This window comes from Crocuta crocuta, unplaced genomic scaffold (genome assembly GCF_008692635.1).
Source record: "Crocuta crocuta isolate KB4526 unplaced genomic scaffold, BGI_CrCroc_1.0 scaffold334, whole genome shotgun sequence".
Taxonomy (NCBI): Eukaryota; Metazoa; Chordata; class Mammalia; order Carnivora; family Hyaenidae; genus Crocuta; species Crocuta crocuta.
This window is the reverse complement of record NW_027533260.1, coordinates 6,464,593-6,485,217: the sequence shown is the minus strand read 5'-3', so window position 1 is coordinate 6,485,217 and position 20,625 is coordinate 6,464,593. Positions and strand designations below refer to the sequence as shown.

The window sequence follows — 20,625 nt, the reverse complement described above, 5'->3', positions numbered from 1 at the left end:
GCACCCTGGATCTTCACCTTGCTCACTCCCTGGCCTCTCTGGACCAGACACCTCAGACCAGAAAACCAACTGGTTCCCCCAGAAAACAGACAGAAATAAGATTCAGAGCAAAAAAACAAAACAGAACAAGACAAAAAAATTTTTTGTAATTTTTATTTATTTTTATTTTTTTTAAGAAGCTTAAGGGCTGGTGAGGGAGGGGAAGAAGAGAGGCTTCGGTGATGGCCCCTCTCTCTGTACCCCACCTAGTGCATTCTTAACGGATACAAGCACCTGACAAAGCCAGGTCAGGAGGGGGGTGTCTGGATCCCGCAGCGCATATTAGCTGGGACCGCGATGTCTGAAAGGAAGAAACCAAGGTCAAAACAAAGGTCTCCAGCAGACCTCCCCATGCCCCACTGGGGACCCAAAAATCCTAAGACCCCCTCTTCTTTGGGAAACTAGAGTTCTGCCCCTGAACCCCATCCTCCCTCAGACCCAGGGGTCCTGGCCTCCAAGTGCTCACCTATCTGCTGAGGCTTGGGCAAGTTCAGGTTGTCCATGACCTTGACAAATTCCTCACAGCTGAGAGTGAGCCGAGGGTTCAAAGTCCGCTCCTCCTCCACAGTGGACACTGTGAGCCCTAATGGTGAAGGAGGGGGAAGAATGTCAACCCTGCCTAGGGCTTCCTAGGACTACATTTCCCAGGAGGCTTAGGGTGCATCTCAGGCCTGGGACTTACAGGCTCTTCCCAGACTGTTCCTGAGATCGCTAGCTCTCCTCAGAGGGCACTATGGGAAATGTAGTTTCCCATCTTCCCTAAACTCTACAAGGAAGTTCCAGGAAAACTTTTGCCCTCTGGAATTCTAGTTGTAGTTTCTACATCCACACTCAGCACACCTAAGCACTTAATCTTTTTGGACAGAGAAATTTCTGGGAATTATAGTCTCCATGTCCCACAAGGAGTACAGCAGTTTCGTACGCCCTCTCACATGGAAAGTCATAGAAGTCCCATACCTCCCCCAGGAAGACCTCACCATGGTAATCATGAGCAGGGTAGACCAGACAGTCTCCTGGAAGTGTGAAGATCTTTTCGTGGACTGAGTGGTACAAGGTCTTGGCACAGCCTGGGGAGGGAAAGTTCAGAGGTGAGTGAATCAGCAGGACAGGAGCCCGCTAATCCCTTCCTTCAAGAAAAGGGTGGGAAGATAAAATCAGGTAGCTAAGCCGCCTCCCTATCTCCTGCCAGTACCACTTTGTCTAGGCACAGGAAGAGAGGAAGGGCATCCTAGGCAGATGGAACAGCATAGGGAAAAAATTGAGAAAAGGTGAGAAATTCACCATGGCAGTAAATAAGGTTGGGATGAGATCCTGAAGCACCAGGGAGTTGTCCTCAGCCTGGGGATGCCAAGGAAAGGTTCAGGGCAGGGAGGCTGGACTAGAAGGTAAGAACCTGAAGACACAAGGCCAAAGAGAAATGGTTGCAACAACAACCTCTGAGTCCTCATTTGGGGCGGGGGCGAACCTCTCTAGACCATCATCCTGCCTTTCATGTCAGCCCCAATCCTTCAATTTCGTAACTTCCTTCCGTGTCGGGAGTGGATAAATGGGAGACGGAGGCGTCTCTGAGAGACACAGACAGAGACCAAGATGGAGAGATAAGGAGAGGAAGAGGAATCAAGAAGCAGCCTAGGGGGGCGCCTGGGTGGCTCAGTCGGTTAAGCATCCGACTTCGGCTCAGGTCATGATCTCGCGGTTCGTGGGTTCGAGCCCCGCGTCGGCCTCTGTGCTGACTGCCAGCTCAGAGCCTGGAGCCTGTTTCAGTCTGTGACTCCCTCTCTCTCTGACCCTCCCCTGCTCACGCTGTCTCTCTCTCTCAGAAATAAATTAAAGAAGCGTTAAAAAAAAAAAGCAGCAGCCTGGGAATCTGGTTACACTGCCAGCTCACGGGTGGGGTGTTCTGTCTTTATCAAGGCAGCTAAATCCTCCCAATCTAGTGTCTGCCCCATATTGGCGTGCACACACTCACACACACACTCAAGGGTAGGATCACCCAGAGATTCTAAAACTAAACTCCCTTCCTACGGTGAAACTCCCGAATCTGACTGCCCCTCAAGCAGCTGAACTCCTGAATCAAACTCACATCCCTCCCCACTGCTACATCTTCAGCACCCTAACTCTTTATGGGGTTTAAAAATACATCCATAGGGGCACCCAGCTGGCTCAGTTGGCAGAGCATGTGACTCTAGATCTCAGGGTTGTGGGTTCAAGTCCCATGTTGGATGGAGAGATTACTTAAAAAATAAAATAAAATCTAGTACAGAAAAAAATTAGCATGCCCCTTATGCTAGGGCGAAATACAAATTCCTGAAGCATCACACACCATAAATAAATAAATAATAAATCGATGTCCACAAATCCACTGCCACTTTTCTGTTCAAAATGTGACCCTTCCCCTCACCTTGACTTGGTGGTCTGCACTAAGTGAGTTGCAGTGATAAATAGGATATTGTAGAAATGACAGAGGTTACCTTCTAAGAGTAGGTCATCAAAAAAAGTTAGGGCTTCGGACCACCTGCCTGTTGCGTCTCTCTGACCATTCCCTCTGGGGGAACCCCACTGCCCTGTCCTGAAGACAAAGTACCCCCATGGAGAGGTCACGTGGTGGGGAACTGAGGCCTCCTGCCAACAGTCGGAGACAGCTTGCCAGCCATGCGAGTGAGGTGCCTTGGGAGCGGAGACAACCCCCCCCCTCGCCGCCCCAGTCATGCCTTCAGATGACTGCAGCCCCGGCCCCAGCTTGAGGGTGCCCTCTATGAGAGATGGCAGAGCCAGAACCACCCAGCTAAGCTGCTCCCAGAGTCCTGACTCTCAGAAACAACGTGAGATAATGTTAAGCATTGTTTTAACTCATTACGCTCTGGGGTAATTTGTTTCACAGTGAAAGCTAATAACCCACTCTTGAATCTAGCTGTCCCTCCATACGGTAAACCGCTGAATCTGTCCTCCAATAGCCGTGACTAACTCTCCCCGACTCCCAGCATCTAAACTTCTTGAATCTAATACTGACCCCCTTAAAATCTAACACCCATTCTTTCATTCTTACAACAGGTACTGAAAACCCTGGCCCAGGCATAACCATCCTATGATCTCAGGCTGGGGAAGGGGGCCTGTGACCTTGCTGGAAGTCCGTCCGCCCACACCCTCGGATGAGCAGGGCATCTCCAGTGAAGGCCATGCTGTGGTCATTCAGGACAAAGGTGACACAGCCCGGGGTGTGGCCAGGGCTGGCCCGGGTCTCCAAAGCCTGGTGGGGAAAGAGAGTACAGACAGTTACCAATAAGCCAAGGGCTCTGGCCTGATGGTGAAACTGACCCCAGAAGCTCCCATCCCACCTTAGGGTCACATCTAGCTAGCGTAGATTTTGTAAAAAAAAAAAAAAAAAAAATTAGGGTGGGGCGCCTGGGTGGCTCGGTCGGTTAAGCATCTGACTTCAGCTCAGGTCATGTTCTCGCAGTTCGTGGGTTCGAGCCCCGCGTCGGGCTCTGTGCTGACAGCTAGCTCAGGGCCTGGAGCCTGTTTCAGATTCTGTGTCTCCCTCTCTCTCTGACCCTCCCCTGTTCATGCTCTGTCTCTGTCTCTCTCTCTCAGAAATAAATAAAACATTAAAAATTAAAAAAAAATTAGGGTGGCTCAGTCAGTTAAGTGTCCGACTATTGATTTCAGCTCAGGTGATGATCTTACTGTTCATGGGATCGAGCCAGACATCATCCACCTCTGCACTGACAGCATGGAGCCTGCTGGGTATTCTCTCTCTCCCTCTCTCTCTGCCCCTCCCTCCTTCAATGCTCTCTCTCTCTCTCTCAAAATAAACAAACATTTAAAAATTTAAATAATAAAATTATGTTATTGAAATGAAATTAAAGATGTTACACACAAATATTTAATGACATGAAAATATGTTAAATATCCGGTAAGTGCTAAAAAGCAGATTAAAAAAAAACTTGCACAGTGTCATCTTAAAAAAAAATGTATTCATTCACTCAAAATAAATTATTTTCTTTAGGTTTTTCCTACATGAACGTTTTTTAAAAAGAACATATGTCATTTTATGATTAAAAATAAAACACAAAATTCAGGATAAACTAAAGATGCAAGCATTAAAAAACATAAGACTTCTAGAGGGAAAAAAATAAAAGAATTCTAGAGGAAAACATATAAGGATATTATAAATGCATAAGAATATATAGGGGCGCCTGGGTGGCTCAGTCAGTTAAGCGTCCGACTNAACCGCGAGATCATGACCCAAGCGAAAGTCGTACGCTTAACCGACTAAGCCACCCAGGTGCCCCTGAAAAAACATTTTAAAAAAGAATATATATAAAATCATATAAAGATAGATATAATCTTATAACTATATAAGGAGATTATACACACACACACACACACACACATACACACACACACACACAGAAAAACAGTGACAAGGATGACCACATAGTTTAACTTCAGTATAGAAAAGAATAAAGTAAGAATTAAAAGACAAAAAAACTCAGACATTATTAGCAGCATGTATAAAAAAGTATTATAAAGTATGAATAGCCATCATATATAAACAGCTCCTAAGCATCAATAAGAACTCTCTAAAGAAAATGCACAAAGGAAAAAAAAGAGGCAATTATGGAAGAGGAAACAAATAGAAAACATCTGAAACAATGTTTGATCTCCTTTTTCGGGAGAAAAGGAGAGAGTTTTAAATATAAAAACCCTTATTTTTCACATACCAGATTGGCAACTGTCAGAGTGGCTCAGGGTGTTTGAGGCAAGCCCTTATGTTTCCTGGGACATGGGTATGACTCCATGTAGCCATTTCAGAGGGCAAGTTTGTAGTATCTACCAGCACCTCAAATGTGCACGCTTTCTGACCCCACATGGTTACTGCTAAGACTGCTCTTAAGAACTTCTCACACATGCGCAAGAAACGCTCACCCAGGAAATCCTCATTATCTAAATCCCCACACTCAGTTCCAGGAAGCAACTGTCAGAAAACAATTGTTACCCTAATGATCTAACAACCACTTAGAAGATTAGTTCCCACTCACATGGCACCCCTCCTACCAATTAGCATCCTGGCCCAGGTCAGTCATCTGCTGATTAGGAAAGGACACCATGGACAGACCTCGTGTCCACACCCAGCACCCATCCTGCCCTTCCCGACTCACGGGTCTCCAATTTGGGCATCAGTGTGCCCAGCCAGGCACTTCCTTAGCCTCCACGGCAGCTTGGGTGGCTTCGTAACATGGTTCTCTGGCCACTAAGATCTCCGTGAATGTCTGAGAATGTCTGAGAAAGCTTTTCCCTTCCCGATAAAAAGAGTTTGGCACTTCTCCTTCCCACTTCATCTGATATTGGACAAAAGTGTGATGGCTGCAGCTGTAGCAACCACCTTGCAACCATGAAAAAGAACCCCCTAAATGATCACGCTGCTTAATCAGAGCATGACTGCCTTCTTGCAGACTCCCTGTTACAGGAGAACATTGAACTCCAATTACTTAAGCCACTATATGTTTTTATTTATTTATTTATTTCTAGGAGACAGAGGGAGAGACAGCATGAGCAGGGGACGGTCAGAGAGAGAGGGAGTCACAGATTGAAACAGGCTCCAGGCTCTGAGCTGGCAGTCAGCACAGAGCCTGACGCAGGGCTCGAACCCGCGAACCACAAGATCATGACCTAAGCGAAAGTTGGATGCTTAACCGACTAAGCCACCCAGGCGCCCCAACTATATGGTTTTTTAAGTTACTTTCAGCCAAACACCTTCCTAACTTATATACAATAAGATAGATGTGCAACACGAAACGAATGCAAAGCAAAATCACAGGTCTTGCAAAACCTTGTAGGAAAAATCACAACCATCCTGCACCACATTAACACACCTTTTGGTGGCAGCAAAGGGATGATCTTTCTTTTTATTCGGTCTGTTTCTGTACTCTCTGAATTTGTTTTTCTTTCTCAGGAGACTTTATTTCATTTTATTTTTATTTAAACCCAAACTAGTTAACATATAGTGCTCAGGAGCAGAATTTAGTGATTCATCACTTACATATAACTCCCAATGCTTACCCCAAGTGCCCTCCTTAATGCCCATCACCCATTTAGCCCATCCCCCACCCAACTCCCGACCAGCGACCCTGTTTGTTCTCTTAAAGATCTATTATCACCTGCCTCTCTGTTTTTATTTTTTCCTTCCCTTCCCCTATGTTCATCTGTTTTGTATCTTAAGTTCTACATAAGAGTGACTTCACTCTTATGTAGATATTTGTCTTTCTCTGGCTAATTTCGCTTAGCATAATACAGCCTAGTTCCATCCATGTTGCAAATGGCAAGATTTCATGCTTTTTGATTGCTGATTAATACTCTATTGGGTATTAATACTCCATACATACATGTATATATGTATATGTATTTATATATACCACATCTTCTTTATCCAATCATCCATTCATCTGTCAATGGACATTTGGGCTCTTTCCATACTTTGGCTGTTGTGGATAGCGCTGCTATAAACATCGGGGTGCATGTGCCCCTTCAAAACAGCACACCTGTATCCTTTGGATAAATACCTAGTAGCACAGCTACTAGGTTGTGGGGTAGTTCTGTTTTTCAGTTTTTGAGGAACCTCCACACTGTTTTCCAGAGTGGCTGCACCAGTCTGCATTCCCATCAGCAGCGCAAAAGTGTTCACCTTTCTCGGCATCCTCACCAACATATTTCCTGAGTTGTTCATTTTAGCCATTCTGACAGGTGTGAGATGGTATCTCATTGTAGTTTTGATTTGTATTTCCCTGATGATGAGTGATGCTGAGCATCTCTTCATGTGTCTGTTAGCCATCTGGATGTCTCGTTTGGAAAGGTATCTATTCATGTCTTTTGCCCATTTCTTCACTGGATTATGTGTTTTTTGGGTGTTGAGTTTGGTAGGTTCTTTATAGGTTTTGGATACTATCCCTTTATCTCTGATTTTTTTAAAACAAAAAGCATTAGGTCCCTTTTAAACTAAATATTGTGATGGATAATCAGGAGTAGGGTTCAAAGCAGTTAATCCCAATAAACTATATTAAAAAAATTTTTTTAAAGGGGCACCTGGGTGGCTCAGTCGGTTGAGCGTCCGACTTCGGCTCAGGTCATGATCTCACAGTTATGGGTTCGAGCCCTGCATCACATTCTATGCTAACAGCTCAGAGCCTGGATCCTGTTTCAGATTCTGTGTCTCCCTCTCTTTCTGCCCCTCCCCCACTTGTGCTCTGTCTCTCTCTGTCTCAAGAATAAATAAACTATAGAAAAAAAATTCAAAGTAGTTCATCCCAGTTATAGCAATGGGTATTGACCAATCAGAAGGACATCAGCTATAAACAACTATTACAATTAGACAGTACATATATGGTATATACGGTACAGTGAAAGTATATATATGGTGTATGTAATTGTGTGTATAAATTGGACAAAATTTTAATATCATTTGGGCAAAACCCTGCTTGCCACATGGATCAAGATTCCTTAGGCCCTTGGTGATAGAGTCTGTGTGGCAAGTGGCTTTGCTGACATTCAGCCTCCCTGACCTTTCCCTTCTCTGGAATATCTAGAATCCACTCTCCATCTCCATGTACCTCCCACCACCCTGCCTGTCTTGGGCCTCATCTCTTCTGCTTGGAAGAACCACCAGCCTCCTCCCTGGCCTCAGCCTCCAGCCTCCAGCCATCTCCCGCATGACCCTGAAGGGGGCTTCTATTGCCCGGATTCAAATCTGCTCCTCTCTGCTCAAGACTCTTCGCTGGCTCCCACTGTCCCCAGGGCAGAGTGCTGGCTCCTCAGCCCAACTGTTCAAATGTCCCTGTGCTGGTGTCCACCTTCCCAGCCCAATGTCCTATACCATCCTCAGTTCCTCAACATGCCCCGCTACTCTGAAACTCAGGGTCATTTCCAGAAAGCACCAGGTTTTTCCACACCTCTTTGCCCACACAATTCTCTTTGCTAGGTACACCCTTCCCTCTTCTCCCATCAGTCAGGTCAACTCATTTCCAAGAGCCTCGACATTGACTGACCTTTCTCCTGTGCCGAGCTCTCTCTCTTTTTTTTTTTTTTAATATTTTATTTATTTTTGAGAGAGAGAGAGAGACAGCATGAGCAGGGGAGGATTAGAGAGAGAGGGAGACACAGAATCTGAAGCAGGCTCCAGGCTCTGAACTAGCTGTCAGAACAGAGCCTGATGCGGGGCTCAAACCCATGAACCGTGAGATCATAACCTGAGCTGAAGTTGGATGCTTAACCGACTGAGCCACCCAGGCGCCCCTGTGCTGGGCTCTCTTCTAAGTGCTCATCTCGACTGAACTCATTCTGTCCACACCATTATGAGGTAGGTACTATTCCTGTGGCCGTTCTACAGATGAGGAAACTGAGGCAAAGAATGAGAATAAGAATGTGCCAACTATAACTATATGCGAGAAAATGGATGAATCTCACAGATAAGACAAAAGCAAAAAAAAAAAAAGCACTAGACGCAGAAGAGCAGGAAGGTGTGGAATGGAACAGGGCGGAGGGGCAAGGAGGGGGAGAGGATGAAGTGAGAAATCTCAGGGTGTCTAGTACACACTACAGAGAAGTGGTATTTCATGAAGTAGAGATTTCATTGATGAATCCGGAAGTTAAATAGCCCATCTCTTGGCGCAGGTGCATTGATCAGTGGTCAAGAGCAGCTTCCTGAGCTAAGTGACATGGGTTCTAAATTTGGTTCTGCTATTACTAGCCGTGTGTCCTCGAAAAGTCACTTAACCTCTCTGGACTTCTCTACTTGTTTGTAAAGTGGGGATAATACTTGTCCCCACCCCATAGGGCTATTATAAAGATTATTTTGTATATGTAAAGCACTTAGAAAAATGCCCAGCACACAATAATCGTTATATACTAAAAGTAACATAATAATTATGTTTTCAAATTTTGTAAAAACACTGATCTAGTGGAACCACAGGACCCCTGTGTTCAAATCCCGGCTTGGCCACTTTCTCAGTGTAATTTTGGGGCAAGTCACTTTCCCTCTCTGTACTTCCTTCTCTGTAAAATGGGGAAAACATTTCTAATCTCACTATGTGGTTATGAAGCTTGAGATCTGTTTGTCAGAGATGATACAGAAAGGCCCAAGGGCCAGATTCGGCCATGGAAGTGTTTTGTTTGGACTGCTCAGGAGTTATGAGAAGTCTGAATTTGTAGTCTACCCCTACCCAGAAAAGTAGAAGATTTCTGGGGTGTCTGGGTGGCTCAGTTAGTTAAGCATCCCACTCTTGACCTCGGCTCAGCCCATGATCTCAAGGTCATGAGACTGAGCCCTGCACTGGGCTCCATTGAGCTCCATGCTGACAGCACAGAACCTGCTTAAGATTCTCTCTTGGGCGCCTGGGTGGCTCAGCCTGTTAAGCACCCAACTTCGGCTCAAGTCGTGATCTCATGGTTGGTGAGTCTGAGCCCTGCGTCCAGCTCTGTGCTGACAGCTCAAAGCCTGGAGCCTGCTTTGGATTCTGTGTCTTTCTCTCTCTCTCTCTCTCTGCCCCTCCCCTGCTCATGTTCTATCTCTGTCTCTCTCTCAAAAATAAACATTAAAAAAAATTTTAGAGGCACCTGGGTGGCTCAGTCAGTTAAGCGTCTGACTTTGGCTCAGGTCATGATCTCATGGTTTGTGGGTTTGAGCCCCGCATCGGGCTCTATGCTGATGGCTAGCTCAGAGCCTGGAGCCTGCTTCAGATTCTGTATCTCCCTCTCTCTCTGACCCTCCCCTGCTCAAGCTGTCTCTCTCTCTTTCAGAAATAAACAAAACATTACAAAAAACACTGAGAAAAAAATTTTTTAAAAGATTTTCTCTCCCTCGCCCTCTGCCCCTCCCCCACTCATATACACTTGCTCTCTCTCAAAAAACAAAAACAAAACTGGAATATTTCTGAAGAATGTATATTTGCAGTTTCTATTAAAAAAAAAAGAAGGCTTGGCAGTAGACAGACTACATTCCTAAACATGCATAATCAACTTGAATTGTGCCAGTGGGTGTCCCTCCTCATAAACGGAACACGCACCCTAACATTTGCCACAGGCCCCACCACTCCCTGCCGCCTGCAGCAATGTTTGATTATGAAAATCCTTCCAGACAAAAGCTGAGGAAATGTACTTACAGACCTCAGCACAATGCCTGGCAAGAAGCAAACCCACAATGCTTGTTAACTCTTGTTAAATCATCTTGATTACTATTAACCGATACAAAAATACATAGCATCCATTTCAGTTGCCAGCAGAGAGAAGAAGTTGAATGACACCACAAGGATGCAACCAGACACACCCAGAATGTGGGCCATCCTACAAGACAACAGGCTGGAAACTTCATTTTTTTTTTTTAATAATTTTTTTTTAATGTTTTATTTATTTCTGGGAGAGAGAGACAGTGTGAGCAGGGGAGGGTCAGAGAGAGAGGGAGTCACAGACTGAAGCAGGCTCCAGGCTCCGAGCTGGCAGTCAGCACAGAGCCCGACGTGGGGCTTGAACCCACGAACGGCGAGATCATGACCTGAGCGAAAGTCGGACGCCTAACCGACTAAGCCACCCGGGCGCCCCTGGAAACTTCAAAAGTCAATGTCATGGTGCAGAAAGAGTATGAATATGACTGTTGTAGAGGTATTTTTTGTAGCTTAAAAAAAAAGTTTATTCATTTAGAGAGAGAGTGAGAGGGGAAGGGGCAGAGAGAGGGGGAGAGACCAAGCAGGCCCCACACTCACAACAGAGCCTGACATGGGACTCAATCCCACAACCGTGAGATTGTGACTTGGGCCGAACTCAAGAGTTGGCGCTTAACCAGCTGAGCCACCCAGGTGCCCCCAAAGTGTTCTAGATTTACACGAACCTTGTTGGGTCCTGGGTCCTAAAAAGAGCCTTAAAAATGATTCCTGGGCACCTGGAGAAATTTGAACATGGGCTGGATTTAAGAATGATTTCAGAATTATTTTATGTTTTTCTGTGACAAAGATTTTGTAAAAGAATTGTTCTCAAAGTGTGGTCGAGGGAACCCTGAGGGTCTGCGAGGTGAAAACTGTTTTCACGATAGTAGAAAGACGTCTTCTGTCCTTCTTACTCTCATCCTCCTATCAGAGTTCAGTGGCATTTTCTAGAAGCTTATGACTGGTGATGACGTCATTGCTCTGATGGCTGATGGGAGTACTTGGATATTCTTGTGTTTAAATAAAAAGCCTCAATTTTAACTTCTAATGCAGTAAATTTTGTTCCGTCTCTGAATAGGTATGTTTTATTTATTTTTTATTCAGGGGCACCTGGGTGGCTCAGTCGGCTGAGCATCCAATTCTTGATTTCGGCCCAGGTCATGAGCTCACTGGTTTATGAGTTCAAGGCCCACATCAGGCTCTGTGCTGACATTTCTTTTGAAGCCTGCTTGGGAGTCTCTCTCTCCCTCTCTCTCTCTGTTCTTCCCCATTTGTGCTCTTCTCTCTCTCTCAAAACAAATAAACTTGGAAAATTTAAAGAAAAAAGAACCCACATAAACAAAAGCTTTGAGGACCCCCTATAACTTTTTTGTTTTTAAATGTTTTATTTATTTCTGAGAGAGAGCGTGAGCAGGGGAGGGTCAATGAGAGGGAGACACACAGAATCTGAAACAGGCTCCAGGCTCTGAGCTAGCTGTCAGCACAGAGCCCGACGCGGGGCTCGAACCCACAAACTGTGTGATCATGACCTGAGCTAATGTCAGAGGCTTAACCGACTGAGCCACCCAGGTGTCCCGAGGACCCCCTGTAACTTTTAAGAGGGCAAGGAGTTCTGAGACCAAAAGGTCTGAGTTTGAGAACCTCTCACATAGGAGAACATCCTTATTCTCAGGAGAGAATAAGTACCTACGATTGGTAAGAGAGGAAAATGGTGTATACAGAGAGAGAGAAATAAAAGGCAAATGTGGTAAAAATGTTAGCAACTGGTGACTTTAGGTGAAGGGTATAACGGTGTTAACTGAAATATTATGTCCATTTACTATAGACATTATAATACTAATAAAAAGTTGTGGGGGTGGGGCACATAGGTGGCTCAGTTGTTTGAGCATCTGACTTTTCTGCTCAGGTCATGATCTTGAGGGTCCTTGAGTTCAAGCCCCACATCTGCCTGTTGTCAGTGGCAGAGCCCGCTTCGGACCCTCTGTCTCTCTCTCTCAAAAATAAATAAACGTTAAAAAAAAATGTGTGGGGTAAGCACCTAATATATGACTTCATGTGAGTCACCAGTTCCTGAAACTGAATGATCTCAGTGGCAGAATACTCTGTCGGGATTCCATGGGGACTGCCTAAGCCCACACTCTTTCACATTTCTTCTTCCCATTCGATACCTTTCAGCAGGCTTCCCCGGGCTTCCCGCTGCAGGGGTTGCTTCTCAAAGTGCCTCTCGTCAGCTGAATGCAACACGAAAGGGATTCACTCCCGCAAGCTCAGCTGCCTTGCGGTTCCCATGGCCCACACTGCCCCCTGGTGGCGGGCAAACTCTTGCCTCCTGGTCCATTTGGTCCCCAAGTTCATTCCACGGCTCTATTATTCAAAAGCACTTAATCTTGAGGGCTCGTGTGTGGCTCAGTGGGTTGGGCATCTGACTCTCAATTTTGGCCCAGGCCCTGATCTCATGCTTTGTGAGTTCGAGCCCCGCATCTGGCTCTGCGCTGTCGGTGCAGAGCCTGCTTGGGATTCTCTTTCAAAATAAATAAGTAAACTTAAAAAAAACAAAACAAAACACTGAGTATAACCAGCCACCATTTCAGTGCACTCTGAACTCAAAAACCCAAAATGTCTTGGGGCGCCTGGGTGGCTTAGTTGGTTAAGTGTCCGACTTTCACTTAGGTCATGATCTCACGGTTCGTGGGTTCGAGCCCCGTGTCAGGCTCTGTGCTGACTGCCAGCTCAGAGCCTGGAGCCTGTTTCAGTCTGCGACTCCCTCTCTCTCTGACCCTCCCCTGCTCACGCTGTCTCTCTCTCTGTCTCCTAGAAATAAATAAAACATTAAAAAAAAACACCCAAAATGTCTTTTCCCATTGCAGCTAAACACTCTGAACCTCCACCAGTTCAACCTTCCTTTCACGGGGTGCCAGGGTGGCTCAGTTGGTTAAGCGTCTGACTTCAGCTCAGGTCATGATCTCACAGTTCGTGGGTTTGAGCCCTGCGTCGGGCTCTGTGCTGACAGCTCAGAGCCTGGAGCCTGTTTCAGTCTGCGACTCCCTCTCTCTCTGACCCTCCCCTGCTCATGCTGTCTCTCTCTCTCAGAAATAAATAAAACATAAAAAAAAAAAAACCACCCTTCCTTTCTTTTGCGAAAGAAAACGACATTCATTGTGATGTTGAGCGGACAGTGTGCTGATATCTACAACTTGAAGATGCATCAACAAATTAGACAGGTGATGGATGGACATGATGTATTCTGTCAATTTTTTTTAACTTTTCTCTATGCCTGAAATTTTTCATAAAATGCTGGGAGGGTTCCACAATTCAAATAGCTAGTTCCAAACAGAAGCACTGAAATTCTCATTTGGACCACATGAGGACCACCTGTGAGCTTTTATTTTTCTGAATATTTTATTTTTAAGTAATCTCTATACCCAACGTGGAGCTCGAACTCAACAACCTTGAGATCAAGAGTCCTAGGCTCCACTGACTGAGCCACAAGGCTGCCCCACCTGTGAGCTTTTAAAATATACCAATTCCCTGTGTTCACCCCAAACAATTAAATCAGAATCTCTAAAGAGGAATCTGAGGGATCAGTATCTGGCAGGGCTCTAAATTAACATAGTTAACAAGAAAAACTAACTTGCTGAATCTGCCACTCCTCATGGGAGCTGAAATGTGCACATCTCATTGCTCATTAAAACAGAAAATTCATCCTACAGTGAAACCATCCAAAGTTGGCCCACTGTGAGTGTAAAATATACAAGCAGCTCAAAAAAACCTGGTAATTTCTATTCAAGTTAAGCATATGTCAGTCCTATGACCCAGAAAGTCCATTCCTTAGAATTGAGAATAGTGTCCACCAAGAGATTTATAGAAGGACCTTCATGGCTGCACTATTCACAAAAGCCAAAAACTAGACTCAATCAGCGAAAGGAAAATGGAGAAACTGTCATAAATTCACACAATGGTATGCTCTCCATCAAGGGTTGGCAAACTATGGCTGGCGTACCGAATTTGGCCCGTCACTGCTTTTGTATGGCCTGAGGGCTAAGAATGGTTTTTACACTTTTTCATGGTTGAAAAAATAAATAAAAACGGGAATGGTATTTCATAATACATGAGAGTGACTGAAATTAAGATTTCAGAGGCCATAAATAAAGTTTTTTGGAAGCACAGCCATGCTTATTCATTTATGCATTGTCTATGACTGCCTTCACACCAACACAACTGAGTAGTTACAACACAGACCATATGGCCTGCAAAACCAAAAATATTTACTGTCTGGTCCTTTACAGGAAAAGTTTGCCACTCTCTGCTATACAGCAACAGAAGGAAAGGACTTACAACTCTATACAACATTGTGTGGAGTGAAAGAAGCCAGGCACAAAAGAACACACATGGTATGATTCCTGTGGATAAGGCCCAGAACAAGTGGAACTAATCTATGATTAAATAAGTCGGGACAGGGGGGCCTGGCTGGCTCAGTCAGTAGAACATGTGATTTTTGATCTCAGGGTACTGAGTTCAAGTCCCATGTTGGGCATGGAGGCAAGAAATAGGAAGGAAGGAAGGAAGGAGCACGCTAAGACTGCAAATCTTAAAATTCTTATCACAAGAAAAAAAATTAGAAATACATAAATAAGTCAGAAGAATGGTCTCTTGATTGGGGTGTCAATGGCCAGGAAGAAGGACAGGGAAGCCTTCTGGGGCGATAGTATGATCTGGATCTCGGCAGTGGATACTCAAGTGTAAACATATGTAAAAACTTACAGGGCGCCTGAGTGGCTCAGTTGGTTAAGCTGAGTCAGACTTTGGCTCAAGTCTTGATTTCATTGTTCGTGAGTTCGAACCCCGCATCAGGCTCTCCACTGTCAGCACAGACCCTGCCTCAGATCTTCTGTCTCCTTTGCTCTCTGCCCCTCCCCCTCTTGGATGTGTACTCTCTCTCTCTCCAAATAAATAAACATTAATTTTTTTCTAATTACCAAGCTGGACATGTACAATATGTGCAATTTCTTTTTCAAATTTTTTTTTAATGTTTCATTTATTTCTGAGAGAGAGACAGTATGAGCAGGGGAGGGTCAGAGAGAGAGGAAGATACAGAATCTGCAACAGGCTCCAGGCTCTGAGCTGTCAGCAGAGAGCCCAACACGAGGCTTGAACCGATGAACCATGAGATCATGACCTGAGCCAAAGTCGGATGCTTAACCGACTGAGCCACCCAGGTGCCCCTAATATGTGCAATTTCTACCAAAGAACGTGCACGTTACAGTTCTTCTAAAGTGGGGAGAAGAAAATGAGACTGGGAAAAAATGTGGCCATCACTAAAGGTTTCTAAAGAACACAGGTGAAAATGACACAGAACACTGAATAATCCTAAAGATGGGTACTAGCAAGTGTTGTCAAGGATGTGGAGAAACTGGGAGTTTCATACACTGCTGGTGGGAAGACAAAATGGTGCAGCCACTTTGGATAACGGTTAGTCGCTTCCTCAAACTGTTAAATATATAGAGTGATTACTAATCTAGTAATTCCATCCTAGGAATATATATACCCAAGAGAAATGAAAACAGACAGGCACACAAAAACTTGTACGTGAATATTTTAGCATTATTCATAATAGCCAAAAAGTGAAAACAACTAAAATGTCTAGTGCCTGATGGATGAATGAATGAGGTATGGTCACACAATGGAATATTACTTAACCATGAAAAAAAAAAGAATGAAATGCTCATAGATGCTACAATACGGGTGAACCTTGAACATTTACAATCAGTGACAGGAGTGAGTCACAAAATACCATATAATACATGATTCCATTTCTATGAAATATCCAGACTAGGCAAGCCAGTAGAAACAGAAAGTAGATTAGTGATTCCCTAAGGCTGTAGGAGCCAGAGGGGAGGGAGCTGAGGTGACAGTTAGGGGGTGTCTTTTGGAAGTGACAAAATAGTCTAATATTAATGGTGGTGATAGATGGACTCAACTCTGAATATACTAAGTCAATGAATTCTACACTTCAAATGGGTGAATTGGGCGGTTTGTGAATTATACCAATTAAGTTGTTGGAAAAAAAACAAGACACTGAAGGGGCGCCTGGGTGGCTATTTCGGTTAAGCATCCAACTCTTCACTTGGGTTCAGGTCATGATCTCACGGTTCGTGGGTTCGAGCCCTGCATAGGTCTCTGTGCTGACAGGGTGGATCCTGCTTGGGATTCTCTCTCTCTCCCTCTCTCTCTGCCCCTCCCCCCTCTCAAGATAAATAAAAAGACACTGAAGCTAAGCCGGCCACACCTAAAGCCTAACAAAGGGCTCATCTTGACACAAAAACCCCAACCCTTTTCACTCTTCTAAGGCTTCTCAGCTCAAGAAATGCTTCTTAATGCCTGACAATTAGATACAGTGTACATAAAAGTACGGTGCATTTTGTTTTACCCGCTTCCAGAAGAGGGCTTGAAATAAAGAGGCCACATCCATTGTAGCTAAGCCTCTGACCCCACACCCAGCCCTCATTTCCTCTGAATGCCCTGACTCAGATCAACTGTCCCCATTTAGCAAAACCCTCTAACCTGAAGGCCAAGTCCTCCTAGCACTTGACCATTCTATCCCCAAAGTCAGCTAGTCTCTGTATCTTTAGCCAGTTTAAAAAAACAAAAGCCTTGATAGGTGCTCTCCTCCCCCAGGGCCCCCTTCACCTGTATCTATTGCTCTGGGTTGCCATTCTGGCTGGAAATCTGCTGACTATGCCTGTGACAGAGAAGAGAAGGTACGAACCTTCAGACCCTTCCTGTGTGAAGCAATAGTCATGCCAAGGGTGAGGCAAGTGGGGGGGGGGGGAACACACGACATTTAGGGAGGTGCTGGCTTGAAGGTGCCCACCCTGCCCTTTCCTGGCCCCGAGAGTGGGCACCTCCTTAAACGTTGCGCCCTGGATGCCTCAATGGCCTCACCCTACCCTGGGCAACAGGAGGTTCTTTCTTCCAACAGTGGTTCTATTTTTTTTTTTTTTTAACATTTTTAATTTATTTCTGAGAGAGAGAGACAGCATGAGCAGCGGAGGGTCAGAGAGAGAGGGAGACACAGAATCCGAAACAGCCTCCAGGGTCTGAGCTGTCAGCACAGAGCCCGATGTGGGCTCGAACCCACGAACCGTGAGATCATGACCTGAGCCAAAGTCTGCCCAACCAACTGAGCCACCCAGGCGCCCCACCTCCAACAGTGGTTCTAGAAGACAGCTTCTGGGTTTCTCCCTCAGCCCTGGCTTCAGAATTTCAGCCCTCGATCAACTTTTATGGAGATGCCAGGCCAAAAGAGCTGCCCCAAGGTGGTAGGAAACTCCACAAATGTTGTTGACTTAAGAGGCTTGGCCAGAGACACACCTGCCCAGAGCCTCTTGCCCCAGTGGCCGACCTGGGTTTATGGCGCCCTCCTCCCAGAGACAAACTCGGGGATCAGGAACCCAGGCCGGTGGCCCCTCCTACCCCAGCGTTCAGGAGCCCATGACCCCAGCCCCCTCTTCCCTCGAGTCCAAGAAGCCCAGGTGACCACGTGACCCAGCATCGAACTCACGAAGCGCCCGAAGCGGATGGAGTCTCCATCCTCAATGTGCAAGTCAGCCTGGGCCCCACTAAGGCGGGAGATGACAGACTGGCAGCCGGGGAGTAGGGACCGGAGCAGCCCTGAGCCCGTAATGTGGTCCGCGTGGCAGTGGGTGTTCACTGGGGGAGAGAGGAGGGCCAGGTCCAGGAGGGCACAGAGAGGTCGCAGACTTCCCAGCCCCCCCAGCCCCCTCCTCCCTCAGACCCAGGAGTTCGGTCTCCAGACTGACCAGCATACAGCAGCCGCAGCCCCAGTTCCTTGACCAGCTGCGCATCCCGAGGCGCTGTCTCCAGAACCGGGTCGATCAGAACGGCCTCACGGGACTCTCTGTCGCCCAGGAGGTACGTGTAGGTGCAACTCTTGGGCTCAAACATCTGGGAAAGAGGCGTGGAACAGGTGAGAGCCCAGAAGCCGACTTCCACTCACTGGGGACCCAGGACTCCCAGCCTCGATTCGCTTCTCGTCCTAAGATCCAGAAGCGGAAACCCCAGCCCGTTCTTTCCCCTCGGCGTCAGGAGTCTGGGGCCCCTGCGCCTTACTCCATCTGAACCCATGAGTCCCCAACTTTTCCAATACCCCCCAAATCAGGGCCTCCAGCAGCCTCTTCCTTCAAGGACTCAGGGGTCCGGCCCCAAGCCCGGGCGATTCCAGATCTCTTCCCTGTAGAGGACCCTGGAGCCCCGCCCCTGCCGCCGCCCAGCGCCCAGTAGTCCCGCTATGGGTCCAGCCTCCCCGCACCTGCCGTAGGAGGATGGGGACTCCAGAGCCGCTGCGCTGGCTGAGCTGCTGCCCCGCGAACCTGAGCGTAGCCCCCGCCATCGCGCCCGCGGCCGGGTGGGGACTGAGCTGAGGCAGANGGTGTAATCTCGCTAAGAGACTTCAGAGACCGAGAAGATGGTGAGACCGAGAAGACAGTGAGACAGAGAAACGGCGAAAGGGGAGACGTTGCGAGAAGCACGGACAGGGAGAGAAATGAAAACCCAGAAGGAGGCCCCAATACACTGATAGCGGGACTCCTTGTGTACTTCCGGTGGTTCTTATCGAGAGAACCAGAAAGCCACTCAGAGACAAGGGAGATGCTCAGAGACTTGAGAGAGACTTGGACTCCGAAGTTCCAAAAAGAGAGACCTGGAACGACGTTCAGAGATTCATGGAGAGATATAAAGGTGAAATGGGATGTCCATCAAAGGAAATATGGTCACAAAGATACCCTTGGAAATTCTAGATTACGGAAGACGGCGAGAGATGTTGGGACATTAGAGCAAGGAGGAATGAGCAGAAAGAGGGAGAGACTGTCTCAGGAGAGAAACAGGCAGGTAGAAAAGCTCTATGTCAAGGAGAGAATTTGGCGCGTTTATTCCTCACTTACGGTCTCCCGCGTGCCTGCCCCAAGCTGGGCGAAGCTGGGGACCCAGACGTGAGTCCTGTCCTGCTGGTGAGAATGATGCAGACGTCAGGGCTGAAACACAAGGAGGTTCTGGGATTTCCAGGAGCTCAGGGGAAGGAGGAAACAGGAAAGCAGGGATCCTCGAGCACTCTACTGCGAGGGTGCCCCCAAATCAGACCTCCTCACCACGGGACCCATTCTTGCTGTTTCTGTAGGATTGCTAGACTGTTAGCATCCCTTGAAAGCATGCACACCTTCTGAGTCAGCGGTGAGATGCCCTACGAGGTAGAAACCTGGGCATCCCCCTTCCAAACTGTGTGACCTTGGGCTCAAAATTTACCCTTTTCTGGGCTTCATTCAGTATACTCATCTGTGAGGTTGAAAATAGCTCCTCCCTCATTGTGAAGATCTAATAAGTTCAGACATGTAAAGAGTCTGGGAGAGCACCTGGCACGGACAAGCTATTATCATTATTTTATCACCTTCCTCCCAATTCATCACTAAGCTCTGTTAAGTTAACCTCTCCAATCAGGCCACTTCTCCACCATCCCGCCCTCAGCCCCAGTCAAGAGGCAGCAAAGCATAAATGCAAATTACGTGGATTCCAGGGCCTGGCTGCAGGAGTTTAAATCCTGACCCTGCGACTTCCAGGCTGTGTGACCTTGAATAAGTGACCTTCCATCTTGTGCCTCATGTTCCTTTTCTGTACAATGGGGATAATGGTAGCACCTCCTCTTAAAAACTTGCTGTCAGGATGAAATCAAAGAACGTATACAAAGCACTCAGGGTAGTTTCAGGTATATAATTAAGTGCTAAATAAATGCTGGTAGTTAATATTATAATTAATATATAACACCCACCTCACTGGGCTTCTGGCTTCTACTCTGCTTCCCTACAGTCTATTTTCCATGCAGCAACCAGAGTGAGCCTTTTAATGTCAATGACAGGAGTGCCTGGGTAGCTCAGCCAATTAAGCTGTTAAGCATCCGATTTTGGCTCAGGTTAAGATCTCAAAGTTTGTGAGCTCGAGCCCCACATCCAGCTCTTCAGGCTCTGCAGTGACAGTGCTTGCTTGGGATTCTCTATCTCTCTGTCCCTCCCCCACTTGTGCTCTCTTTCTAAAATAAATAAATAAATAAATAAATAAATAAATAAATAAATAAATAAATAAACTTTTTTAAAAATATGTCAAAGGGGCGCCTGGGTGGCTCAGTTGGCTAAGCATCCGGCTTCGGCTCAGGTCATGATCTCACGGTTTGTGGGTTCAAGCCCCGCGTTGGGCTCTGTGCTGACAGCCAGCCCAGAGCCTGGAGCCTGCTTCTGCTTCTGATTCTGTGTCTCCCTCCCCTACTCATTCTGACTCTCTCTCTCTCTCTGTCTCTCTCTCTCAAAAGTAAATAAAACATTAAAAAAATAAA

The 20,625-nt window shown here is 46.4% G+C and overlaps 1 protein-coding gene across 1 annotated transcript; it reads right to left on the bottom strand.

Moving 5' to 3' along the window:
* Positions 1 to 135: 135 nt before the first annotated feature.
* Positions 136 to 18,670, bottom strand: ETHE1 (ETHE1 persulfide dioxygenase). Its single transcript, XM_077747075.1, has 7 exons — positions 18,559 to 18,670; positions 18,050 to 18,194; positions 17,791 to 17,939; positions 3,157 to 3,286; positions 1,017 to 1,106; positions 506 to 622; positions 136 to 340 (listed from the first exon to the last, which is right to left on the bottom strand). The coding sequence occupies exons 1-7, from the start codon at positions 18,637 to 18,639 to the stop codon at positions 288 to 290; spliced, it is 765 nt and encodes a 254-aa protein (XP_077603201.1). The 5' UTR covers positions 18,640 to 18,670; the 3' UTR covers positions 136 to 287.
* Between the last annotated feature and the right edge of the window lie 1,955 nt (positions 18,671 to 20,625).